Here is a 24,057-nt window from a genome sequence, read left to right on the forward strand (position 1 = left end):
CTTTGGATTCACGAATCTTCCCGCCTCTGCCTTCCCGAGACAGGTTTCATTTATATAGCCCAGACTGATTCTGCTATGCAGACAAGGATGGCCTGGAACTCACCCCACCTGCTGCGTGCTGGGACCCAGGTGCGCGCCACCATGCCTGCAGAGGTCCGGACAGGACTCCTGTCAGTGTTTTCTTCCACTCAGCGGTCGCCTTCATTCTCTTGATGTTCATGCCCCAATGCACAAAGTATTTTTAAGAAAGTATTAGTCTTTGACAGTTCCCATGAGGCCAGTTGTAGCTGGCATGATTAGGAAGGCCATCTGCTCTAATCTCTATGAAGAAGAGTAACTGAATTAATTTGCTTTCATTTTCTGCTATAAAGACCAACTTCCTAGGAAGTGGGAGTGTGGTTCGGTGCTGGGGTATACGTTTAGCACACACATAGCCCTGTGTTGTATTAAAAACAAAACTAATTTTTTTTTAAAAGAAGAAGAAACTTTGCAGAATTCTAGTTACAAATAAAGTCAGTTCAGATCTAAACGGAATATGTTGTAATGTGGTCATGAGGCACACTAAACCTCTTCTGGTATACACACGTCTTTGTGTGGTGTGTGTGTGTGTATGGATGCCAGTGGGTTGACACCACGTTCTCTAAATCACTTTTCCACTTTATTCTTTTGAGACAAGTGTCTTTCACTGACCCTGGAGCTGTTGAAAGGGTTACACTGACTTCCCAGCATCCAGCTGTCCCTGCCTCTCCCGCACTGGGGTCAGAGGCATGTCTTCACACTGGCAACAAACAAAACAGTTGCTGAGGGTCTGAACTCAAGCCTGTATGCTTGTGGAGCAAGCACTTAGCCACAGAGCTCAGCCCCACATCACACACCCGTGCCTGTCTTCTGATGGCCGGACTTGTGGAGAAACAGAGGCTGAAACAGGCATACATGGCTTGTCTTTTGATTTTGGCTGGTTTTATTCCCTGCCCTTATGCCACCTGAGCAGTACAGGGCTCTGGCAAGGTACAACTCATCCGACAGTTCCTATTTATACAAACTAAATAAAAACACAATTGGAACTTTTAGTAGGTGCTAAAACTTGGTTTTGAAATTTTATTAAAAAAATATATTTGCAAACATATAAAATTTAGGATGAAAAATGCTCATTTTAAAACATGTAATAACTTAATATTTGCAAACATACACAGATGGTATGAAACCCACACCACTAAAAAGGTTAATGAGGTGGCATTGCGCTCATGGAACAAAAGCTTCACGGTGGTGAAGGGCTTCTCGTCTCCTCGAAAGAGCTGAGAACCTGGTACAATGGAAAGTCATGAGAGCCACATGGCCAAAGCAGTACGAGGAAGGACCACTCACAGCACGTGTGCTAACTCGCTCCCTAAGGATTCAGAGATCAAAGGGAAACACAACTTTGCATTTTTCCCGCTTCAAAGTGATCGATATTGCAATGCAGCATTTTAAAGAATGATGGTGAATCTGAATCCATGGAAACACTGCACATCTCGCCTGCTGAAACTTGAAGAAAAGACAACAAAGCAAAATAACCCCAAACCAAACCCCAGCAGGCTCCTTGAGGCCCAGGCTGCTTATGGAAATGCTCTCAGGCATGGCCTTTGAAGTCTACTGTAAGGAGTTCTGCTCAGACCCAAACATGGGGTTCTTGAAAACAGGGCACTGTTGGTTTTAGATGCTCTGAACACAACGGAAGAAAACCAAAGGCAGGCAAGAACAAACTCATGGTCCACAGTAGATGTGCCACAAGGACACAGGACTTAGGCCATGGCCCCTCACAGGGTCCTGCTGTGCCCAGTCCTTTCTTCCCTCCACGGTACAGCGCGATGGCTAAGTCTGCTTTGTAAGCAGTGAGGCACCTTCAGTTTCTTTTGCATCGTTAGTATCTCAATGGCAGTTATGGCCTCTACTACCGAAATGAGAAAACTCCAAACAATGTTCTTTGGGGAAGGAGAACAATAAAGCTGCATGGTTTCAAAAGACTACTCACTAGTGGGTTCAGTAGTGTTGATAATCCCCACTAGAAGACTGAGAACAAACAGAACCAATGCTCACACATGCAAAATCTGGTCATTGGTATCTAAGCCAAGCCTGGGCCAAGGCCTTGCAAGAAACACCACTGTCCAGGGCAAACTGTGGATAGTCCATACGGAGAGTGCAGGGGTGTCTCTCCTGATACTGATGGTCATGGTCACTTGAGACTTAGGACTCAAAGTCAAGTAGATCAAGTGGCAAGCGTCATGGGGCCCAGGAAAGGTGTATAACTGGGAACAAGGTTGTCTGAGAGGAACTGGACTGGGGTGGGGTCAGCTGGGGTGTACACCCACTCAAAGACATGACATTAAGTACAACAAAAATCAGAGCAGAGTCACTCACTGGTGACACCCCAGACACACTGTACCCCAAACTCTGGGCTGCTCGTCCCAGACCTTTGACTGTAGGGGTGAGGGATGGATGTGTACACAGATGGACAGTGGCCTAAATGCGGTCTCCTAGACTCTGCCAACCTAGCAAGAAGCATCTCCAATGTCCCTTTTAATTCAGCTAAGGTTCCAGCAAAGACACTGTAAACATGCAAGCTATGCTAGTAGAGTTTCTCGATCGTATGCCTGAATGAGGAATAAGGCAATGGAGCTGACTTTGAGGCCAGGCTCATCCAACTGCAACTACCCAGGCTTGGCCTGGCTCTCTGAGGATTCATTCTGGCCTGACATCCTAGCAATCATGAACTGGAACTTCTGGCTTCTGAATCTGAAGTAAATGCTTGGAATATATAAATCTGAGAGTTGAAATAGGTTTACCCTTTTCAAGTCTCCATCACTTCGGCACTTGGAAGTTTATGTTTACACTGAGGAAGCCTTCTAGGAGATTCTACTTCAGGTTTGTCTTAGTCATTCCTAGGATTCAGGGTGAAAAGTAGCAGATCTGATTGCAGGTGCTCTCTAAGCACCCACTCTTCTCTCTGATATCACACACACTCAAAAGCATCGCTAAACTCAAACTCCTACTGGAAGGAGGACGCTGACTCTCGTTCACTGACGTGCACTGCAGACACACCCGGGCGACCACACCTACAGTGTTCCCCTTATGAGCACAGCCCCGTGGTCCCTTGACCAGCACCTCCTATTGTCAGCAACACGTCATCTCACTAAACTTTATCTTCCTTAGATAGGAACATAGGAACAATTAATTTTTGGTTGCTAAATTTATACACTATCATGAAAACAAACTATCCCTAATTGAGTACGAAAAAGTAGGCTTCCCTGAATTCTGCACACTGCACACAAAACTAGAAAGACAGCAAGAGGAGACACTGGACCGAGACGCAGAAACGCTGCCCAGGAAGCATGTGGAGATCAGCAGGAGCCGGTCCAAGGAGTCTCGAGGCTAAAAAACTAAGACCAAACTAAAATAAGTAATTAATAAGTAATTATCTAAAATTTCAGCTAGAAAGAAATTGATGAGCCTTTGATTTGAGTTCCCATTAAAGCTTGAGCGACTACTCCCGCGGAACTGTCGCGCCTGTCTGCATTATTCACAGCGAATCCTTATGCTAGCTGGGTGAGCCGACTGGGTTCTTCCCATCATTAAATAGTGCTCAGGAAAGTAAGCAGTGCATCTTAATTGGTTAAATACTACAAAATGACCTGTATCATAGAAACAGACACTTTTCATTCAAAGAATATCTCAAAATTGCTATTGCTGAAATAATCAAATTCTACATTAAAATATTACTAACCACCACTACATGCCATAAAAGAATAAATAGAAACCATGGCAGATCGATAGCAGCATCACAAAGCGTCTTCACAGTCGCCCAGGGCTGGAAGAGCTCCCAGCCTCGGGATACACTGGGGAGGCTCGGCGGCTCACGCGTGCTCTGCCTCGTCTTCCACACAAAGGAAGGGCAGTGTGAGTGCAGCTCCCTTTCCTGCATAGCTTTAAAACTGCTCTCAGCACACTGGAGGAATGGAACCAGAATGGCTTTGTCAGATCGGTCCACTGGTCCTTTTGTCAAAGCGTTAAGGAAACAATCAACAATAACTTTAACTGTTTAGACAGAAAAGGAAAATAAGGCTGTGCTTCACACACAAACTTGACACTTCCAAACCACTGGAGAGTTTACTAAAAGTGGAGCCTTCTGGTAGGACTGGAATCTTGGCAGCCCAGACTCTGCTTCTAAGGTTCCGTGTCTCCTCCATCAGAGCCCCGCCGGGCCCTATCCAAACAGCCGTGCTTCGCTGGCCTTTGAGCACGGTGGGACCAGGAACACGTAACGAAACACAAAGAAATCCCAGAAGTGTTAAGGCCCAAGCGGGTGCTCATAGAAAACATACTTCACTTGAACAATACCTTCTAAAGAATCAACTTAAATTCTGATCCTTAAAACTTGAAGCTACTTTGTGGAGCTGACATTCAGTTCAGAGCTTGTAGGGCTGGAAGTGGAGGGAGGGCATGGGCTCCACTGAGCTCTGCTGCAAGGCTGGTGGCTCCTCCTTCCACACACACCCATGGAACTCAACACAATGGTCTGCTTTGTTGTTTTTGTCAAACAAAGGTCTGCTGGTGATGCTTCACAGTGAAACCTCCATCATCACTGAGAATGTTCTAGAAAACATCCTTAAGGACCAAGGCTCTCTCAAAGGCTCACACTCAGGCTTCTCAAAGCTCCACATTCTAGTCAGATGGCCCACGAGACGCCTGCTTGTTTCTGAGGTGCGCCCTCCACCTTCACATGGACTGTACTCCAGTCATACGTTGTGGTTGTCTTTGTTCTTGGTCAACATCTGCAAGTAGACTTCATGAAGTGTACTGAGGAAGCTAGAGTCGTTCTGGAAGAGACGGGAAACAGGGAGACAGTGTCAGCTACCTCTTCAGAACTGACTGTGTTGCTGACAGCTTAGGAGGACAGGAACAGGATTGGTGCAGCTAACTCCCCAAACGCAGACAATGACAGTGACAGTCACCACCCCACCAGGAGCGCGTACCCCGAAAGAGTGGGCTTTCTCCCAGGCAGCCATCTGAATTTGTACTTTGCTGAGATACAAAATTAGAAGCTAAGCTGACCCCCTCCATACCTTTATTAGATGTATCAGTGTGTCCTGGAGCTGAGACTTGCTGAGAATAATGGAAGGCTTTCTCTGACTTTCTGGTGTCCCAACAGTGAGCGGGGAGGGAGAACTTGCTTTCCGCTCTAGGTCTGTGGACCTGGGAACGGTCTGCTGGAACACACTGGGGGACAGCAGGACAGAGGACACTGCTGTGGTTGCTGCAGCAGCCAGCGGGGGGCCCGCCATCTGTGGAGGAACAACAGAGCAGCAGTCACTTCGCACTGCAGCAGGAGCAGGCGTCCAAGTCCACACCAGGGACATGTGACGACAGAGCTAGTATAGCACAAGACTGGCGCAGGGCAGAGCTAAACACTAAACTCTTAGATCCTCGTTTTTCTTTTAGAGAAGGCCTCACTCTGCAGCCTTTGCTACCCTGGAACTTACAATGTAGATGAGACTGGCCTAGAATTCTATCTCCCAAGTGCAGGATTAAAGAGGTGCCCCACACTCCTGGTCTCTTTAAAATCTCTGTGTACTCCACTGTGAGCTCCATGGAGCAGGAACGGAAGCCAGAGGACAGCCTTGGCTTGGCCTTCACTTTCCACCATCTGAACCTGAGGATTCTTATCTGAGCCACTGTGCTTTTCCTTAAGACTTTATGTGAGCCCGAACCTCATAGAGGAGAAAGTGGGAAGTACACCGGAACACAATGCCACAGGAGACCACTTCTTAAATAGAACCCCAGCAGCACAGACACTGAGAGAAACAATTAATAAATGGGACCTCCTGAAACTGAGAAGCTTCTGTAAAGCAAAGGACATGGTCAACAAGACAAAATAACAGCCTACAGAATGGGAAAAGATCTTCACCAACCCCACATCAGACAGAGGGCTGATCTCCAAAATATACAAAGAACTCAAGAAACTGGTCATCAAAAGAACAAATAATCCAATAAAAAAAAGGGGGGGGGGTATAGACCTAGACAGAGAACTCTCAACAGAGTAATCTAAAATGGCTGGAAGACACTTAAGAAAATGTTTAACATTCTTAGCCATCAGAGAAATGCAAATCAAAACAACTCTGAGATTTGATCTTACTTACACCTGTAAGAATGGCCAACATCAAAACCACTGATGACAACTTATGCTGGAGAGGATGTGGGGTATAGGGAACACTTCTGCATTGCTGGTGGGAGTGCAAACCGATACAGCTACTTTGGATTTCAGTATGGCAGTTTCTCAGAAAATTAGGAAACAACATCCATCTCAAGACCCAGTAATACCACTTTTGGGTATATACCCAAAGGATGCTCAATCGTGCCACAAGGACATGTGTTCAACTATGTTCATAGCAGCATTGTTTGTCATAGCCAGAACCTGGAAACAACATAAATGCCCCTCAATTGAAGAATGGATAAGAAATATGTGGCACATTTACACAATGGAGTACTACACAGCAGAGAAAAATAATGACATATTGAAATTTGCGGGCAAATGGATGGATCTAGAAAACATATTGAGTGAGGTAGCCCAGACACAGAAAGACAATTATCACATGTACTCACTGATAAGTGGCTTTTAAACATAAAAGAAAACCAGCCTATAATTTACAATCTAGACAACAAAGAAGACCCTAAGAGAGACATACATGGATCTAATCTACATGGGAAGTAGAAAAAGACAAGATCTCCTGAGTAAATTGAGAGCATGGGGACCATGGGAAAGGATAGGAGGGGAGTGGAGAAAAAATATATAGCTCGATAAAAACAATTAAAAGAAGGAAAAAAAAGGATTTTATGTGTGCTTTTCCATTTGTGTATGGGTGCTTTGCCTGCATGTATGCTTGTGTACCAGAAGAACTAGTGCTCAGCAACTGCTGAGTCAACTCTCCAGCTCTTTGCTTTTGCTATAGAACTGGGCTGGGAGCATCTCCTGATGACCACAAGAGGACAAGCTTTCCTGAAGCAGACAAAGGAGAACTTCTGAATCCAGGAGAGGGTACAGGCTCAGTAACAGGCAAGCAAGTGACACAGTAGAACTGTGTCTTTCAGGGTTGGTGGACAGCACGTGTCAAAACCAGGGCAGTGTTGGAAAGAAGGGGTGAAGTGTGCAAAGCCTAGGAGGCTTTGCCATCAGAAGTGAGGGGCTGTGCAGCACAGCGGTTGTCTGCAGGGACTCTCTGCTTTTCCAGGTCAAGGTTGATATGGTGCCCAGCACCCACCCAGTTACAAATAAGGCTGACGGCCCACCCAATGCTGACCTGCCTGCTGCAGTCAATGCTGACATCTCCGTAGAGTTAACAGAAGGTCTGTAAGGCTCAGCACCTCAGTTCTAGAAGGGACACCTCGACAGGTCAGAGCTTGAGCGCCTCAGCTTTCACTAAGGTGGTAAGAGTGGACTTCACACCAACAGAACCAAAAAATGTTCAATGTGCTCTTCAGGGAAAAGGAAGTCCCAGGGCTAGGGAAATGGTGAAGTGCTTGCCATGTCTGCTTTAGGTCAGCTTGAGAGGACCTGAGTTTGGATCCCCAGAAACTTGTAAAAAAATCTGATGGCTGTGGTGGCCCACCTGCAATCTCAGTGCACAGGAAGTGGGGACAGCAACTTGGTTAGGTTCAACCAGAAGCCCTGGCTCAGTACATAAAGTGGAGAAGAACTAAGGCACACATAAAGTCAGCGCTGGCCCTCCACACATGTATGTGTACACACACACACACACACACACACACACACACACACACACACACACACACACACACGGTGGGATCCTTACCGGGACGGCGCTGGGCAACACCTTAGGCTGGGCAAATACTTCAGGATCCTGGTTTTGCTGCATAGACTGAAATGTTTAATGGAAAAGAACAGACAGTGGTGATAAATAATACTTATCAACAAGGAATGGTTCAGAGGCTGAGAGAAACTTCTTGGCAATGCAACCAAGGACTCCTCTCCACCACGAGAGCTTTGGGCTGAGGACCCGTGGAGTCCCCTGGGAAGATGCACTGGCAGAACCTTTCAGGTGGCTCTAAGAAGTGTGGTGGGGCTGAACTCAGGGCTTGCGAGTCAGGCAGACTGTACTAGTGACCACAGCCTCAGTTCTGGGGTTTGTATGTCTAGAGTGCAAGCTGGCCTTGAACTTACATTCTTCCTGCCTCAGCCTCTTAAGCAGCTGCAAGTTTACTTTTTCTTTGCAAAAGCAAGATCTTAAAATCAGTTATTCCCATCTAAGTGAGTATTTACACATATGTAAGTGTTTCTGCCAGGCAGCATGCAAGAGTGTTGTGCCGTCTTTTAGGGCTGATCGTGGAGAAGGCACCGCCTGAGCTTCCAGATTAACTGAGTCTTGGGACAGACCCTTTTCCTCTGCATCAGAAACCAAAGTAAACTTCCTTCCCTAGGCTTCTTCTGGTATTTTATCACAGCAAAGGAAAAGAGCAGGATCCTACCTCCCGACACAACCCTGCCCCGAGAGCAGACTGCTCCTTCTGGTGGATGCAGTCAGCAGTCACAGAGCAGTCACTCCACTCCCTTCCGGCTGTGGCCAGGCACCACTCACACAAACTCGGCTCCTTTCCCCTCTACACCACTCTACCATGAAGCCTCACTGACTGGACATTTAAAAAAAAAAACCTTGTCCACACTGCCCAACACAGGTCCCTACTGCTCAGGCCCAAGTGACTGTCAGCTTATTCTGTAACGAGTGGTCTGACTCCTGTTTCTGCCATTTCCAACAAGGCATATTTCATTCAGAATGTTTCAGTGCCTTCCAAGGTCTGAGAACAAAACTCAACTCCTTAACTTACAATTTATTCATCTCCCAATGCTAACTCCCCCAGGTTTGTTCCTATAGCAAATTCAGCTACTACTGACCATGGGCAGGGGTGGGGGAGGCTAGTGTACAAAACAACACACACACACACACACACACACACACACACACACACACACACACACAAAGTGTGTCACATCACTTAAAACCAAGGCTCTTGCAGTTTAATCCCTTCACTCCTTCCTGCATTACCTGAAGGGCTGGAGCAAGCACCATGTTGCTCAGGGAGGCTGAGGTTGCTGCTCTTGCTGCTGCTGTCTTAGAGGGAGGCTCTATGAAGCTCTCAGGGGTGGCCAGCTGGCCAGCTGCTGAAGAAAAGTTGGGTGCCATTGCACCTTTTCCAAGTGGCTGTGCCTGTATTTGGTCATGCTGTGGGGTCAACCTGAGTTTCTGGAGCAGATCAACGCTTGGGAGGGGTGTGCCAGCTGTGCTCGACAGGCTCCCTGGGGCTCTGAAGGGGCTCTGGCTAGCAATCAGACTGCTGTGGCTGAGCTCAGGGACTGGCTGGTTCAGGAGTGGAGACTTCTGTCGAGGTGTGGTCTTCACTGCTTGCATTAAGGTACTATTCCGAGGTAAGTGAGGAAGCTGTGTGGCAGAAGCTTCAGCTGGCAGAGTGGGACTGAGGACAGGGCTTAGCGGGATGGTGTAGCTTGGGGCATGCTTTTCACCCGCCTGTGCAATGGAGGCAGGAGTGATGAGCACCGGGGCGGTGGCTTCAGGCTGGACTGTGTGGCGAGCGCCAGAATGGACACCCAGGTTTTCAGACTGAGGTGCTCCCCCTGACTGCTCGAAGGAAAATGGGAGGAATGAACTGGGCTCTTTCTGCGCTGTATCTCCGGGCAGCTTCTCCACGTCTTCTGACTCTAGACCCACGACTGCTGGCTGCTCCTTTGGCAATGAGGTTCCAAACAACTCTTCTACTGTCAGATGCTTGTGCCCAGATGAAGCAGACTAAAAAGTAAAATCAAACAACACAATGGAAGAACTCTCTGTGAACAACTGTAACCAAAATTCTTTTTCATTACATAGAAATATGTAGAAGCAAGGAGAAAAAAATGCCTGGGGTAACCTAGGATGCAGAAGGATTCTGCAGCGCCTACCAAAGGCTCTCCAGGTCAAGGATAGAAATCTGCTTCTAACAAAGTCTGTACTGTGGAGTTTCAGGCAATAGTTTAGCTTACTTGTTCCCCTGGTGAACTTAGCTACACTTAAGGGGCACTGGTATCACAACAAAGCTCCCTGTGCTTAAGTGCCCATTGTTACTGACATACCGGGACATGATCCCAGCAAGAAAGGGGACAAAAGTCTAAGAAATTAATTTTTACTGTTCCTCACAAAAAGCTAGCACTGAACTGCAGGAACCTAAATACCAGAAACAATCTCACCCATATTATGAGGCCTTTGCTGCTCCGTGCCCTCAAATGTCAGGGACCCATCCATCCACTGAAGACTGGAGCTAGGGGAGGGGCTCGGTGGGGAACCTGCTCCAGCATGTGTGTGTGCAGAGGGTATTCTTTATTCCTCTTTTTGCTGTGCTCTTAAGGTTAAAGTGAGATTCTGAATCTGGAGTGGTTTTATTTTATTTTGAGACAAGGTTTCTCTACCGCCCTGACTGTCCTGGAACTCACTATGCAGACCAGGCTGGCCTCGAACTCTGAAAGATCTCTTACACAGTGAGGCTATATCAAAATGTCTTTTTAAATTGTAGAAGTAAAAAGGAATAATAATAATTCACATGGCTCGATTTCCTCATACTTTTACTTCTCTAGAGCCCAAATTCTAAATAAAAATTATCAAGGTTAAATTCTTGAGTACTAACTGGAAAATTTACAGAATTGTAAAGATAAAAATTACATAACCAATCACATAACCATATGTGATAATTATTTCACAGTTTTGCTACCAAGCTATGTACACATCAGATCTTGGGTCATTTATACTCTTTGGGGGATATATCCAGGCGGGCCTTGAGTTTTCAACAATCATGTTTCAGCTTCCTGATTGCTCAATGTCCAGCAATTAAAAAAATTCTTTATGATAAAAAAAATGGTTCAAGATTGTGTAATAAGAACTGCCCGTAACCCTGGATGGCGAGTGGAGGTAGGAGAATTTGTCTGAATTTAAGGTAAGCCTAGCCTGCACAGTGTGTTCCACACTGGACCAAAACTAAGACCAAATCAAATAAAACAATTCCAACCAATGTCCTTACCACTGAGCTGGGAGTGGAGCAGAGCTGTACACTAGAAGCCAGGGGACAGTGGGGAGGAGGAGAGGTCTAAAGGTACCTCAGACACCTAATGCGTTCTCAGCTAGATGAAACTATCCTCTAGGATCTAATCCAATCCAGCCCAAGTTAACTTAGACAAAACCAAAGGAAAGTAATGGAAAACAATATTCATATTCATTAATGCAAATTAATGTAGATTATAAAATCATACTGTTATGTATATGCAGCACATTTAGATCTATTTTGGAAAATGAAGTATTAGGGCTACTCTGCAGAAAGTTCAGGTAAGAAGTCATATTTCTATGTTAAAAAATAGGAATTAAATCATATGAAAAAAAACTAAACAAACCACACCAGAGAAATATTACCAAGAGAACTTAACAAGTGTATTATGAAATTGAAATGCATTTTTTGTGAGCTGTATTTGTGGTATACAGACAAGTTCATGTGGTATACACACGTAGGTAACGTGCATGTTTGTGGAGGACACAAGTCAATGTCCAATGTCGTCGCCTAGGAACCAGGACTCACCATTCAGCTAGAGCGGCTGCCCCGTGAGCTCTAGAAGCCTGTCTCTGTCTGCCTCCTCAGTGCACCAGCAAGCTCAGCTTTTGTGTGGATGCTGGGACCCACACTCTGGCCTTCATGCTTGCATGGCCAGCACTGCACTGACTTAAATCCCCCTTAGCAGCCCTCATGAAATGGGATTCAATACCAAGGTTTGGCAGCATCATCTCTACCCAGCACTAGATGGCAGTGTTACTAAACAGATGGTCTTTCTGTGTAGGGGCAGAGGAAGGATTTATAATTGTTTTAGACAATCACACAGCTTTTGACAAAATCCAAACCTCAATATTTTATAATTCCTTGGTTGTAGCTGAAAAAAAGATATAGTTTTACTTTTTTTTGTTTGTTTGTTTTTTCGAGACAGGGTTTCTCTGTAGCTTTTGGTTCCTGTCCTGGAACTAGCTCTTGTAGACCAGGCTGGTCTCGAACTCACAGAGATCTGCCTGCCTCTGCCTCCCGAGCGCTGGGATTAAAGGCGTGCGCCACTACCGCCTTTACTTTATTTCATGTTTTTGAGACAAAGTCTTGCTATACAGCTTACACAGCCTTCACATTTGGGAGTTTCCTGCTCAGTTTTGGGCTTCTAAGCCCGGTGCGAGGCAGGGGTGGGGTCACAGGGACTTACTGGCTAGTCTAGTCAGCCATGCGAGCTAAGGAGAAACTGCTTACAACATAAAATGAGCCAGGTGGTGGTGCGTATCTTTGATTCTAGTGTGCAAGAGGCAGAAACAGGAGGATCTCTGTGAGTTTGAGGCCAGTCTGCGAGTTCCAGGACAGCCAGGGCTACACAAAGAAACCCTGTCTCCAAAAACCAAACAACAAAACAAAACAATAAAATAAAAAGGTAGGTGGGGTCTAAAGAATGGCATTTGAGGTGGCTGTGCCCTCCAAATGCACACAGGTCAGAGTGCTGTAACGAGGCAGGGACTAGGTGGGCAAGGAGATAATAGAATTGTTGGCACAGGTAGATGCCAGGTCGAGTCTTGTGGGCCATTGCTATGAGACAGGACCCCATGGGAAGCTGTAAAAGCAGAGGCACGAACGCTAGGCTTTAGCAGCTCATTCCGCTCGTCTGGCTGAGCACAGAGAAAGGAAGCAGTGTCAAGAACAAAAGCCAGGGGACTAGAAAGGAGGCTGCTGCACAGTCCAGATCAGAGTTTCATGGGCCTGGGGAAGGAACTGGGGACATGTCATTATGATGTCACACATATGCTCTGACAGACAAGTGATGAACCAAGCTTGCCCAGTGGTTCAAATCCTAAAATGTCACTGCTTTGTTACTTTGACAAGGCTAGGGCTTTAGCTGTACAAACCTTATCTTGTAACCCAGAGGGTGTCTCTTCTAGAGTCTCGGTGCTTCCCAGATTGGAGAGCTGAGTGCTTGGCTGTAACCCAGGGCTGGAGATATTTGAGCCGCCCATCTGATTCTTGGAAAAGAATTAAAAGAAAAAGTCTATCATCTGAAAAAGGACTGCTGTCTAAAATTTGGTTTACATTTGAAGTTATCAAAAAATTCCTTAATTAAAAAATAAGCAAAAAAACCTCATAATGTTTCAATCAATTCTTATAACTTCTATAAAATTTCTATAAAGTGAAGAATCTATGTCTATATATGGTAGCTCTAACCATTTTGGTTTTAATCACTCATTTTAAGAAAAAGATATAATTTTTCTACCAGATTTTTCCATAACTTAAGTTACATAGGACACCTTTAACTGTTGGGAGCCACAGCTCAACCTGCATGCCCATCTCTGACAGCCCGCTGAGATCATGCCCCTGAGCACTCCCAGAAACCGGCAGTTTGTTCTCTGCCATGGCTTTGTCTTTTAAAAGCGCTACCTAAGGTAGAATGGAATACAAGCACAGCACTGGCTTCTGACACACGGCATAATGCCTTTAAGGTTCATGCAAGCTAATTTATAACACCAACAGCTCGTTTCTTTTCAAATGCCAAGCATACAACATCTGGATTATTTTCACCTTTAAAGATTTTTATTGTATGTGCATGAGTGTTTTGTCTACATGTATGTACGTGCACTGTATGCGGGGAGGTCAGAATGGGGCACTGGATCTCCTGGAGCTGGAGTTAAAGATGATGTGAACTGTCGGTCCTGGGAACTGAACCAGCTGCTCTTCTGTAAGAGCAACAGGCGCTCTTGACCACTGAACCATCTCTCCAGCACACGTTCAATCTCTAAAAGCTATCTGTCTATGTGTAGTAATCATGTGTGTGGACATGGGTGAGCACCTGTGCAGAAGGAAACCAGAGGAGGATCTCGGGTCACTCCCTCTCACAATGAACCTGGGCTCACTCTCGTCTCACTGTTTTGGCCAAACAGGTTGGCCAGCAAATCCTTAATTTTTAAGCCAAAAATCTGAAGCCTCTGTTCCTCCACCCCACCTGTACCTGTTGAGGGTACAGGTTGACAAGGCATGCATTTTTATGGGGGTGATGGGAATCAAGCATTGATCCTCACACTGTACACTAAACTGTTTGACACTGAAAAATCTCCCAGTCAGTCATGAACATAGCTTGAATAACTGTGCAGACAAGTTTCATCTCACTAGAGTAGATACCTAGGCAAAGACAAATCAGGGTATAATTGGCAAATATTGTTTTCTTCTAAAAGTTTCCCTCCCTCCCTCCCTCCCTCCCTCCCTCCCTCCCTCCCCTCTCTCTCTTGAGATAGTCTTGCTATGCATTTCAGACTGATTTTGAATTCATGGTCTTTGCTTTAGTCTCCTGACGTTCTGAGATTACAGGTGTGACAACCACACTTGACTTAGTTTTTTCTTGACATGTGGATTTTGTGTGCAAATGTGTGCATATGAAGGCTGGGGTTGAAGCTGGATGTCCTCAGTCACTCTTTCCTTTATCGAGACAGGTGTCACGCTCACAGACTCTGCTATACTGGACAGCCACCAAGTCGCAGAGATCCTCTAGTCTCTGCCTCCCCAGCACTGTCCTGAACCCCACAGCTGGGGGTCCTGCTCAGGTCCTCATGCTTGCGTAACAAGCATGTACTGCCACCCTTCCAGAACTCAGGGATCAGCCTGATGTTTCTTTCCATTTAGATGTACAAACCAGTCTGAGCTGAATTTTGAATTAGATGCTATAGTTTGGTTAAAACTATACGGACACCCCAATCCATTTCAATACCACTTAAATTTGCACTTGCTAAAAGTGATGTTGCACCAGGCATGGTGGTGCACCCCTTTGATTCCAGCACTCACAAGCAGGCAGATTTCTGTGAGCTCGAGGCCAACCTGGCTTACAAAGCAAGTTCCAGGACAACCAAGGATGTTACACAGAGAAACCCTGTCTTAAATGACCAAAGCCCAAAAAAAAAAAAAAAAAAAAAAAAAGTGATACTGCAAGTGAAAATATTTTTTGCAAATGGTCGGAAATAGAAAACACTATCCTGAGTGAGGTAAGCCAGACCCAAAAAGAGGAACATGGGATGTACTCACTCATAATTGATTTCTAGCCATAAATAAAGGACATTGAACCTATAATTCGTCATTCTAGAGAAGCTAAATAAGAAGGTGAACCCAAAGAAAAACATATAGTCATCCTCCTGGATATTAACCTTCATCAGGCGAAGAAAGGAGACAGAGACAGAGACCCACACTGGAGCATCGGACTGAAACCCCAAGGTCCAAATCAGGAGCAGAAGGAGAGAGAGCACGAGCAAGGAACTCAGGACCGCGAGGGGTGCACCCACACACTGAGACAATGGGGATGGTCTATTGGGAACTTACCAAGGCCAGCTGGACTGGGTCTGAAAAAACCTGGGATAAAACCGGACTCGCTGAACATAGAGGACAATAAGGACTGCTGAGAAGTCAAGAACAATGGAACTGGGTTTTGATCCTACTGCATGTACTGGCTTTGTGGGAGCCTAGGCTGTATGGATGTTCACCTTACTAGACCTGGAAGGAGGTGGGAGGTCCTTGGACTCCCCACAGGCCAGGGAACCTTGACTGCTCTTCGGGCTGATGAGAGAGGGGACTTGAGGGGGGGGGGGGAACTTGGCGGGGGGGCGGAGGAGGGAAATGGGAGGCAGTGGAGGGGAGGAGGCAGAAATCTTTAATAAATAAATTAAAAAAAAAAAGAATCTTTGGTTGGTCCTAGGTTCAAATCTTAATACTGAAAAATAAACACAAGGCAATGTAACATACACAAGAATCCTTAAAGATGACCACTGATGGACATGCAGTTATGATGTTTTGGAAACCTAAGTCACAGTTTAGAGATTTGTTCCAGCTTTTGTTAAGTACTGTCTATGTCAGGATAACAATAAAAACAAACAGCAAAACAAGAAACATCTCTAAACTTCACCACGCAACAGAACAATACTAACAAGAAAAATAAAAGTTAATTTTCTTGATATTATACTTTTCAGAAACATGCTCAACCGAGGACTAGGGACTCAAATATTAACTGAATAGATAGAATGTTGCTTTTCTCCTATTCAAATGATAATTCTTATATTATTTCAGAACATCATTTTTTTTTTTTTAAAAGACAGAGTCCCTTCAGACTAGCCTGAAACTTACTAAGTAACTAAAGCTGGTCTTGAACCCTGACCTTCAGTCTCTGCCTTCTTGGGATCATAGGCATGTGTTACTTACTACGCCTAGTTTCAGAACACAATCAACCCATGTCACCCATCTGAGTTAAGGTGAAAAGGATCTGTAAAAGGCCATAAAATATTTTACTCTACCAGGGTCTTCAAAAGTCACTCAGGAACATAATGCTGTCCCTAAGAACACTTCAAAGCAGGGATAATGCTCAGACACACGGGCACCTCGTGGGCACCGTAGTAGCCGATCTGAGGCACTTCAGGGCGTGGCACCTGTATGAGTCTTTGTTCAAGGTCCATTTTCTGTGTTGATGATGGCCACCAGCCATAAAATTTAGTAGGAGATATGTCCAATCACATACAAATTTGTTGGAGGATAATAATATCTCACAAAATCTTTGAGGAGGTTCAAAATGGGTTGTAGTGGCCCATGCCTATAGTTATAACACTTGGGGACCAGAAGCAGAAGTCCAAGGTCTTCCTTGAGTATACAATGAATCTGGAGCCTCACCTAACGAAAATCTTCTAATCTACTAATTCTATTTCAAGTAATTAATTTTAGGAGAAGATTAATGTGATATTTGGTGATTTAGTTATGGGTTTGTATTGCTGAGGTCTTAAGAACAAGATTTAAGGCAGGCAGTGGTGGCTCACATCTTTAATTCCAGCACTCGGGAGGCAGAGGCAGGCAGATTCTCTATTGAGTTCTACGCCAGCCTGGTCTACAGAGCAAGGCTACACAGAGAAACCCTATCTTGAAAGACCAAAAAGGAATGAAGAGAAATCTAGGGTATTATTTATGCAAAGTTCCAGTTGGGAGTGGTAGTGCACTCCTTTAATCCCAGCACTCAGGAGGCTTAGGAAGGCAGATCTCTGTGAGTTCGAGGCCAGCCTGGTCTATAGAGTAAATTTTTAGGATAGCCATGACTACACAGAGAAACTCTGTCTTGAAAAACAAACAAAAAAATCCTAACATACATAAACTACACACTTGGACAGAATTTTGGAAGGATACAAGAATTATCACTGATTATTTCTAGCTGGCAGAATTACTACAGCCCCTTCCTTTTGTTTACTACTTGTTGAACATAAAACTTTCTACAGCATTATGGTATTCCTGGGAAAAATAATGGTATTCCTACACTTAAGAACAATTAAAAATACTGTTCTTAAACTTTTTTTCCCACAAAACTTGGAAAAAAGAATCAAAATCTAGGATTATGTCCTGTGGCTAGAAGCAATGCAAACTGGGCTAGCTGTAAAGTCAGTGGCTTTAGCTGTCTTTCATTACATGAACTATTTGTACCGCTGTGGCAGTGTACAGCATGATTTCAACAGTCAGGAGGCCGAGTCAGGAGGATCACTTGTTTGAGTGAGTCTGAGACCCTCCAAAAGGGGGTGGGGGGAGGAAGAGATGATTATCTTATATAAACTGTCTGAACAGGGAAGATTTAGAATTGAAAGTGAATCTCATTAAACCTGAGGCCTTGCCTATCCTTCCTGCCCTTGGCTGCCACTCTCTTAAATCCACCAAGAAGACACAGAGAGACCGTCTGCCTATATGCTGCCGGGGAAGAGTCATCCACACACTAAGATCCAGAGCCATTTCTAATGGCAGCTCCATATGTCAAAACAGGCAAACAAGGCAGAAAGCAGAGCTTTTATTAAGGAAGCTCTGCTTATTTATAGGCTTTAAAAACAAAAAGAAAACTCTATAAGTAAAATGTTAAAGATTTAGCAAATCTTCAAGCATTTCATTTGAATTTAACTTTGCATAACATCTTATGTATTCCAGCATTTTTTTTAATAGAATGATTTGCTTTTGTAGTAGTTAAAAATAGAAACCTTATCAGATTTTCAGATCGTGCACTTGACACTAGCGTTTCTAGTGTCTAGGGGTTGGGTGCAGTAGTGGAGAGCATGCTCAACTCCAGGAAAAGTGCTAAAACATTTAAAAAAGAAGACTTCTTTCCTTTTGTGGTTTCTCAGCCGGAGATGTAAGCCACGGCCACTTCTCGCAACATCTGTCCTACTCAGGCAGTAATGATCAACACCCATGAACACAGACAGCTAACGAGAACTGCAAAGGTAGTATGAGACGAGATCTATGGACCAAGCCGTTTTTAACAAAAACAAACCTCAAATTTTATTTTTTTTTTTAACAATCATGATTTAGCCAGTTGGTGGTGGTGCATGCCTTTAATTCCAGCACATGGGAGGCAGAGCCTGGTGGATCTCTGAGTTAGAGGACAGCCTGGTCTACAGAGTTCCAGGACAGTCAGGGCTACAAATAGAAATGTTGTCTTGAAAAAGTAAAACCTAAGCCAAAAGAAAAACAAAACAAAACAAAACAAAACAAAAGTAAAACTAATTAGACAGTCAGATTGATGGCACACACCTTTAAACCTAGCACTGGAAGGCAAAGGTAGGTGGATCTCTGGGAGTTCAAGGACAGTCCTTCCCAGTCACAACTAAGCAGTGAGACCCGGTGGGGGGGGGGGAACCAAAACAAAAAACAACTAGGAGACAAAATATTCCCAAATCACCTCCCCCAACGCCCCCCCCAAAAAGAGAAAAAAGTCACACCTCCAAACAAACGAGATAGATAACACCGAATTTCAGAAAAGTGTCACATTTGAGCAAAATTCCAAATGATGGGCTCAATTACAGAACACAAACGTGCCATTTACTATTAAGGGGCACAAATTACCAGACTGTTTTCAAAAATCCACATAAATCCCCAAGGTCTTCTAGCACTGAACAGGACTGCAGGGGTGAGGAGGCGCTGTGACGCTTTCCCTGAGATACCCGCTGAGCACCAGCCTCCACCCTCCACGACCATTTTCTCCCACAGTAATGCTATGATGACCACAGGAACAGAGAACGAATTGTGTGATCCCTCCCTAACCACGCACTCTGAGAGAAGTGGACTGTCCTCAGTCTGTTAGGTTTGATCTTGTAGACCCTGTTCTTTTCTAAACTGAGGACTGCTGCGGGCTCTGGAGTGACTCTGCCCATCTCTGAGACTCCAGCAGGATGCTCTCTCTCCTTTGGTATTCCCTGGTCAGCACCCAGAGAGCCTTACCCTCTCATACTCATCCTTGGCTCTGCTAAGCATCTCCAGGATGTCGATGGGCCTCTGGTCGCTGCAGCCATTGGCTTGGCTGGGACTCTGTTTGTCTCGAGCAGCCTGCTGGGATCGCCGTGTCTCCTCTTCTACCACACTATAGGAGGAGAAACAGGTTTCAGAAAGACCACTTCACACAACTGGACTCTGGGACTCTCTTGTCGACTTTCCAAGTAAGAGTGTCACAAGACATTGTCCTTGCAATAGATAAAGAACCTTGGTTACCTCATTCCAGAAAATATACGACTTAACCATGTCACCATCTTAGTCACAACAGTGAACAGCCTCTTACCTTAAATAGACAAAAATAGAACCCCTTTCTGGAGCTGGTAAAAATGGGTCCATTAAGAAATCCGTTCAAGCATCTCCTTTTCTCCCACAAGTAACTCAAAAGTCAGTAGGAGTAAGTGATGAATGGACATTACTAAGACATGGAAAACCGAGCAGGATACTGTGAACTAGCCTTGAAAATGGCTGTTGGTGAATTCTCTACAAGCAGACAAAAGGCTCTGTGCTGAACGGGTGACCAAACTCAGGGTAGTTATGGGTATGTATTATATTTTATTGGCACTATTTAATTCTTCATTTATGTTCCGAAGGCAAAAGTCTCAAGTTAAGAATGCCACGGACAGGGGGCTGGAGAGATGGCTCAGAGGTTAAGAGCACTGGCTGCTCTTCCAGAGGTCCTGAGTTCAATTCCCAGCAACCACATGGTGGCTCATAACCATCTGTAATGAGATCTGGCGCCCTCCTCAGGCGTGCGGGTATACATCGAGGCAGAATGTTGTATACATAATAAATAAATCTTAAAAAAAAAAAAAGAATGCCACGGACAGGGTTGGGGTCTTCAACTCTTTTTACAGGCTTACATTTTAAATAACACCCTTGCTCCTCCTTGCATCCTCCACCAAAGAAAAGGTTTGAAGTCACTGAGCAATTTCAGTAAAATTGTTAGGAACTAAAGGCAGGATGGGGACCACATGGGTACTTTATTTCCTGTATAAATTTTAATAATGCAACTAATTTAAAAATACATTCAGATTTCAGTCACAAACTACAATGACTAGGCCTTCCTGCTATGAAATTTTATAAATGCAAGTCCCATGTGGCAGTGTTAATTGAGATCTCACAGGCAATGAGTCAAACAACTCAGTAGCAAAAGGCTCATTTTGAAAGGACACGAGAAACAGAAATAACACGAGCAACAGAAACAAGGCTACATTACTCAGTGTCAGTTAGGACAGCCTGCCCAAGACTCCCATGTGAGACACAGCAATGACAGTCATCATTTCACACTAGGTTAAACAATACTGCGTCTTAAAAAGATGGCAGAGCTAAGCAAGACTAGAGACATAGCTCAGTTGCTATGCAAATCATGCTTTGCAAGCCAGTTGGAGCTTCAGAACTTACATAAAAAAGATGGGAGCTGCCGGGTGGTGGTGGTGAACAACCTTTAATCCCAGCACTCCGGAGGCAGAGGTAGGGGAACTTCTGTGAGGCCAGCCTACTCTACAGCGCGAGTTCCAGGACAGGCTCCAAAGCTACACAGAGAAACCATGTCTTGAAAAAACCAATAATAAATAAATAAAACCCAAAACCAACCAAACAAACAAAAAGCCGGGAGCTGGTTCAGTTGGTAAAGTATTCGCTGTGAAGACATTAGCTTTGGGATCTTCAGCACCCATTTAGAAACCAGGTGCAGCAGTGTGCACTTGGAATTGGAATCTAATTGGGGGGAAAGTGGAGACAAGACAGACCAGACCCTGGAATTCACTGGCCAATCAATCTACCTGAGTCAGTGAGGGACAGGTTCAGTGAGAAACTGTCTCAAAAGGTAAGGTGGAGGATAGAGATAACACCTGCTTGACATTAACTCCTGGCTTCTACCTACATGTGCACACACATACATGTACACTCACATTCAGACACAAATACACAAAACAAAGTGATGGTGCATGTGTAACCCCACAGCAGGAAATTAGAGGCAGGTAGTTTCTCTGGGACTCACTGGCTAGCTAACCTAGCTTGTGTGGTGGGTTCCAGGCCAGTGAGACCTCAAACTCAAGAGATCCATCTGCCTCTGCTTTTCGAGGTTTCATTCTTAGCCTGTGCTTAGTTTGCCTGTCTTGTGCGTATAGATAAGACGTAAGCTCTCAGGTGGGCATAATGGTGTACATGTTTACTCCTAGTACTCACCTGGGAGGCAGAGAAAGGTGGATCTCTGAGTTCGAGGACAGCCTGTGTTACATAGTTAAGTTCCAGGACAGCCAGGACAGATAGAGAGACTATCTTAGGGTTCCTATTGCTGTGATAAAATACCATGACCAAAGCAAACTAGGGAGAAGAGGGTTTACTGTGCTTATTTTTCCACATCACTGTTCATCACTGAAGGAAGTCAGGACAGGAACCTGGAGACAGAGCTGATGCAGAGCCCATGGAGGAGTGCTGCTTACTGGCTCACCCCAATGCTTGCTCAGCCTTGCATCTTTGTTTTGTTTTGTTTTCGAAATACAGTTTCTCTGTAGCTTTGAAGACTGTTCCAGTGCTAGTTCTTGTAGACCAGGCTGATCTTGAATTCACAAGGATCTGCTAGCTACTGCCTGGCTTCAGCCTGCTTTCTTATAGAACCGGGTACCAGATGGGTGTGGTGCACGCCTTTAATCCCAGCACTTGGGAGGCAGAGACAGAAGGATCTTCCTGCATTCAAGACCAGCAAATTCCAGGGCAGTCAGGACTATATAAAGAAACCCTATTTTGAAAACCAAAACCAAACAAACAAAAAAATCCAACCCAAACCATGTCCCCCCTCCAAAAAAAAAAAAAAAAAAAAAAAACAACAACCCAAAGAGAACAACCCAAACCAGGACCACCCAGGGAGAATCCCATCCACAATGGGCCCGGCCCTCCCCCATCAATCCCTAATTAAGAAAATGGCCTACAGCTTGAATTTACTAGGTATTTTCTCACCTCTCTGATGATTCTAGCTTGTTATCAAGTTGACATAAAAGTAGCAAGCACAGAGACCCTGTGTCAAAAACAAAACAACAAAACCCAAACCCCAAAGACCCCAAACAAAACCTAAACAAAAACAAAAGGCACTCTAGTGCCACGCCTGTCTGCTCCCATGCTCCTCGCTGTGATGTCACAGATCTAGCCTTAGAAGCCCTAAGCCCCAGTAAATGTGTTTCTACTGTAAGCTGTCTTCACTATGAGGTTTCTCTTCAACAATGAAAAGTAAGTGAGGCACCCTTGCTCCTCTCCCTTCTCAAACTCCAAAAGCATGCACCTAAGATAGTAAGATCAAGACTAAAACACACTTTCACAATCTCTCCAAAGTCTATACAGTCATTTCTGAGCAAAGAGTTAAAGGGTTCTTTCTTTGTTTTGTTTTTTTGAAGGGGGAGGTTCAAGACAGAATTTCTGTGTAACAGTCCTGGCTGTCCTGGAACTGATCTGCCTGTCTCTGTCTCCTGAGTGCAGGAATTAAAGGCATGTGCCATCATGTCTTGCTTCAACATTCTAAGTTTTAAGGTTAAGTTTAGAATTTTGTCTTTGACCAAAGACTGCATCTGAATTTTAGATCTAGTATAGGTTTAGGTAGTCACTCAATTTCCCATATGGCCTCTCAGCTTTAAGTTAAAAGATTTTTATTATATTGTAGCTATCAGAGAAGTTTCAAGGACTGTACCTGACAGACTGTGAACTGACAGACTTGCTTTGTTTATTTTGGTGCCAGAAACTAAACCCAGGGCCTGCCTACATCTTTGCCAATGACCTTCATCTTTAGCCCAAATTCACTTGTTTAAATGTGCAAGATGCCAACGTTTTAGTAGCATTAGTCAGTGGGGTGATAGTCCGACCTACACAGAGAACAGAGGTACATGCAGGCAGACAGACAACAATGAAAGACGTTTTTGTCCCCCACCCCCCTCCTTTTTCTTCAATCTTTGGTGACCAGGGTCATTTCTCCAGTTAGTGGCACCATTTGTGAGGCATTCTCTTCAGATATAAATAGGCCAAACCCTCAAAAAGTCACTATCAACTGGGCACCCTTTCGTCACTGTTTTGGGACACAAAGTTTCCCTCCTCCCATAGCTGAGATGTGCTGTCATCTAGGCTGACTGTAAACTCACAACCCTTCCCTCGGCACTGGGAAGCTGCACAGACAGCTGTAAGTACTCCCTTTAATTCCCTTTGCTAGTTCCCGATCTATTTCCAGGATCAATGCTGTCTTTTCAGATGGGCCTTCTGTCTTCAGCTCCAAAACCCACTAAGGTTAGTATCTGGAGTGCCTCCGAGGCCCTCAGAAGAAACGTCAGTAGTTGTTAGAGCTCAGACAGACTCTCTCATTTGGGACTAAATACTCTAAATTGACAGGAGAAAATATAAATGTATTAATATATTCCAAAGTTTAAATACACCTGCCACCTTTACAAAATAGCAAGCTACCAAATAAATGCCTTGGTTGAGATCATGAGGCAGGGCCCCAGGATCTCAGAGCTAGCATGTCCTCTGCCCATGCTAGCCCATGCTCCTGACCTATATCATACCCACAAGCAGGAGCAGAATAAATCTTTGCCTCTATAAACTATGAATGCCATTATTGAAAAGTAGTATAACTTTACAGAAAAAGTATTTTAAAAGGAAGTG

General features: G+C 44.7%; 1 protein-coding gene across 3 annotated transcripts in view; it reads right to left on the bottom strand.

Annotated features, from left to right (window-relative positions):
• Positions 1–961: 961 nt before the first annotated feature.
• The window catches only part of Dcp1a (decapping mRNA 1A), a 48,097-nt gene continuing 25,001 nt past the window's right edge, over positions 962–24,057 (bottom strand). The window contains exons 5-10 of one of the 3 annotated variants that reach the window (XM_050158060.1): positions 19,366–19,504; positions 13,008–13,121; positions 9,093–9,851; positions 7,845–7,910; positions 5,100–5,318; positions 962–4,853 (exon numbers count right to left, since the gene is read on the bottom strand). In XM_050158060.1, coding sequence (XP_050014017.1) covers positions 4,773–4,853; positions 5,100–5,318; positions 7,845–7,910; positions 9,093–9,851; positions 13,008–13,121; positions 19,366–19,504 — 1,378 coding nt within the window. In that variant the 3' untranslated portion in view covers positions 962–4,772. The remainder of the gene's footprint in view (positions 4,854–5,099; positions 5,319–7,844; positions 7,911–9,092; positions 9,852–13,007; positions 13,122–19,365; positions 19,505–24,057) is intronic. The other 2 variants (XM_050158062.1, XM_050158061.1) reach the window with 2 other exon arrangements.

Source organism: Alexandromys fortis, unplaced genomic scaffold (assembly GCF_014885135.2).
Source record: "Alexandromys fortis isolate MF-2015 unplaced genomic scaffold, M_Fortis_MF-2015_v1.1 scaffold_106, whole genome shotgun sequence".
NCBI classification, from domain to species: domain Eukaryota; kingdom Metazoa; phylum Chordata; class Mammalia; order Rodentia; family Cricetidae; genus Alexandromys; species Alexandromys fortis.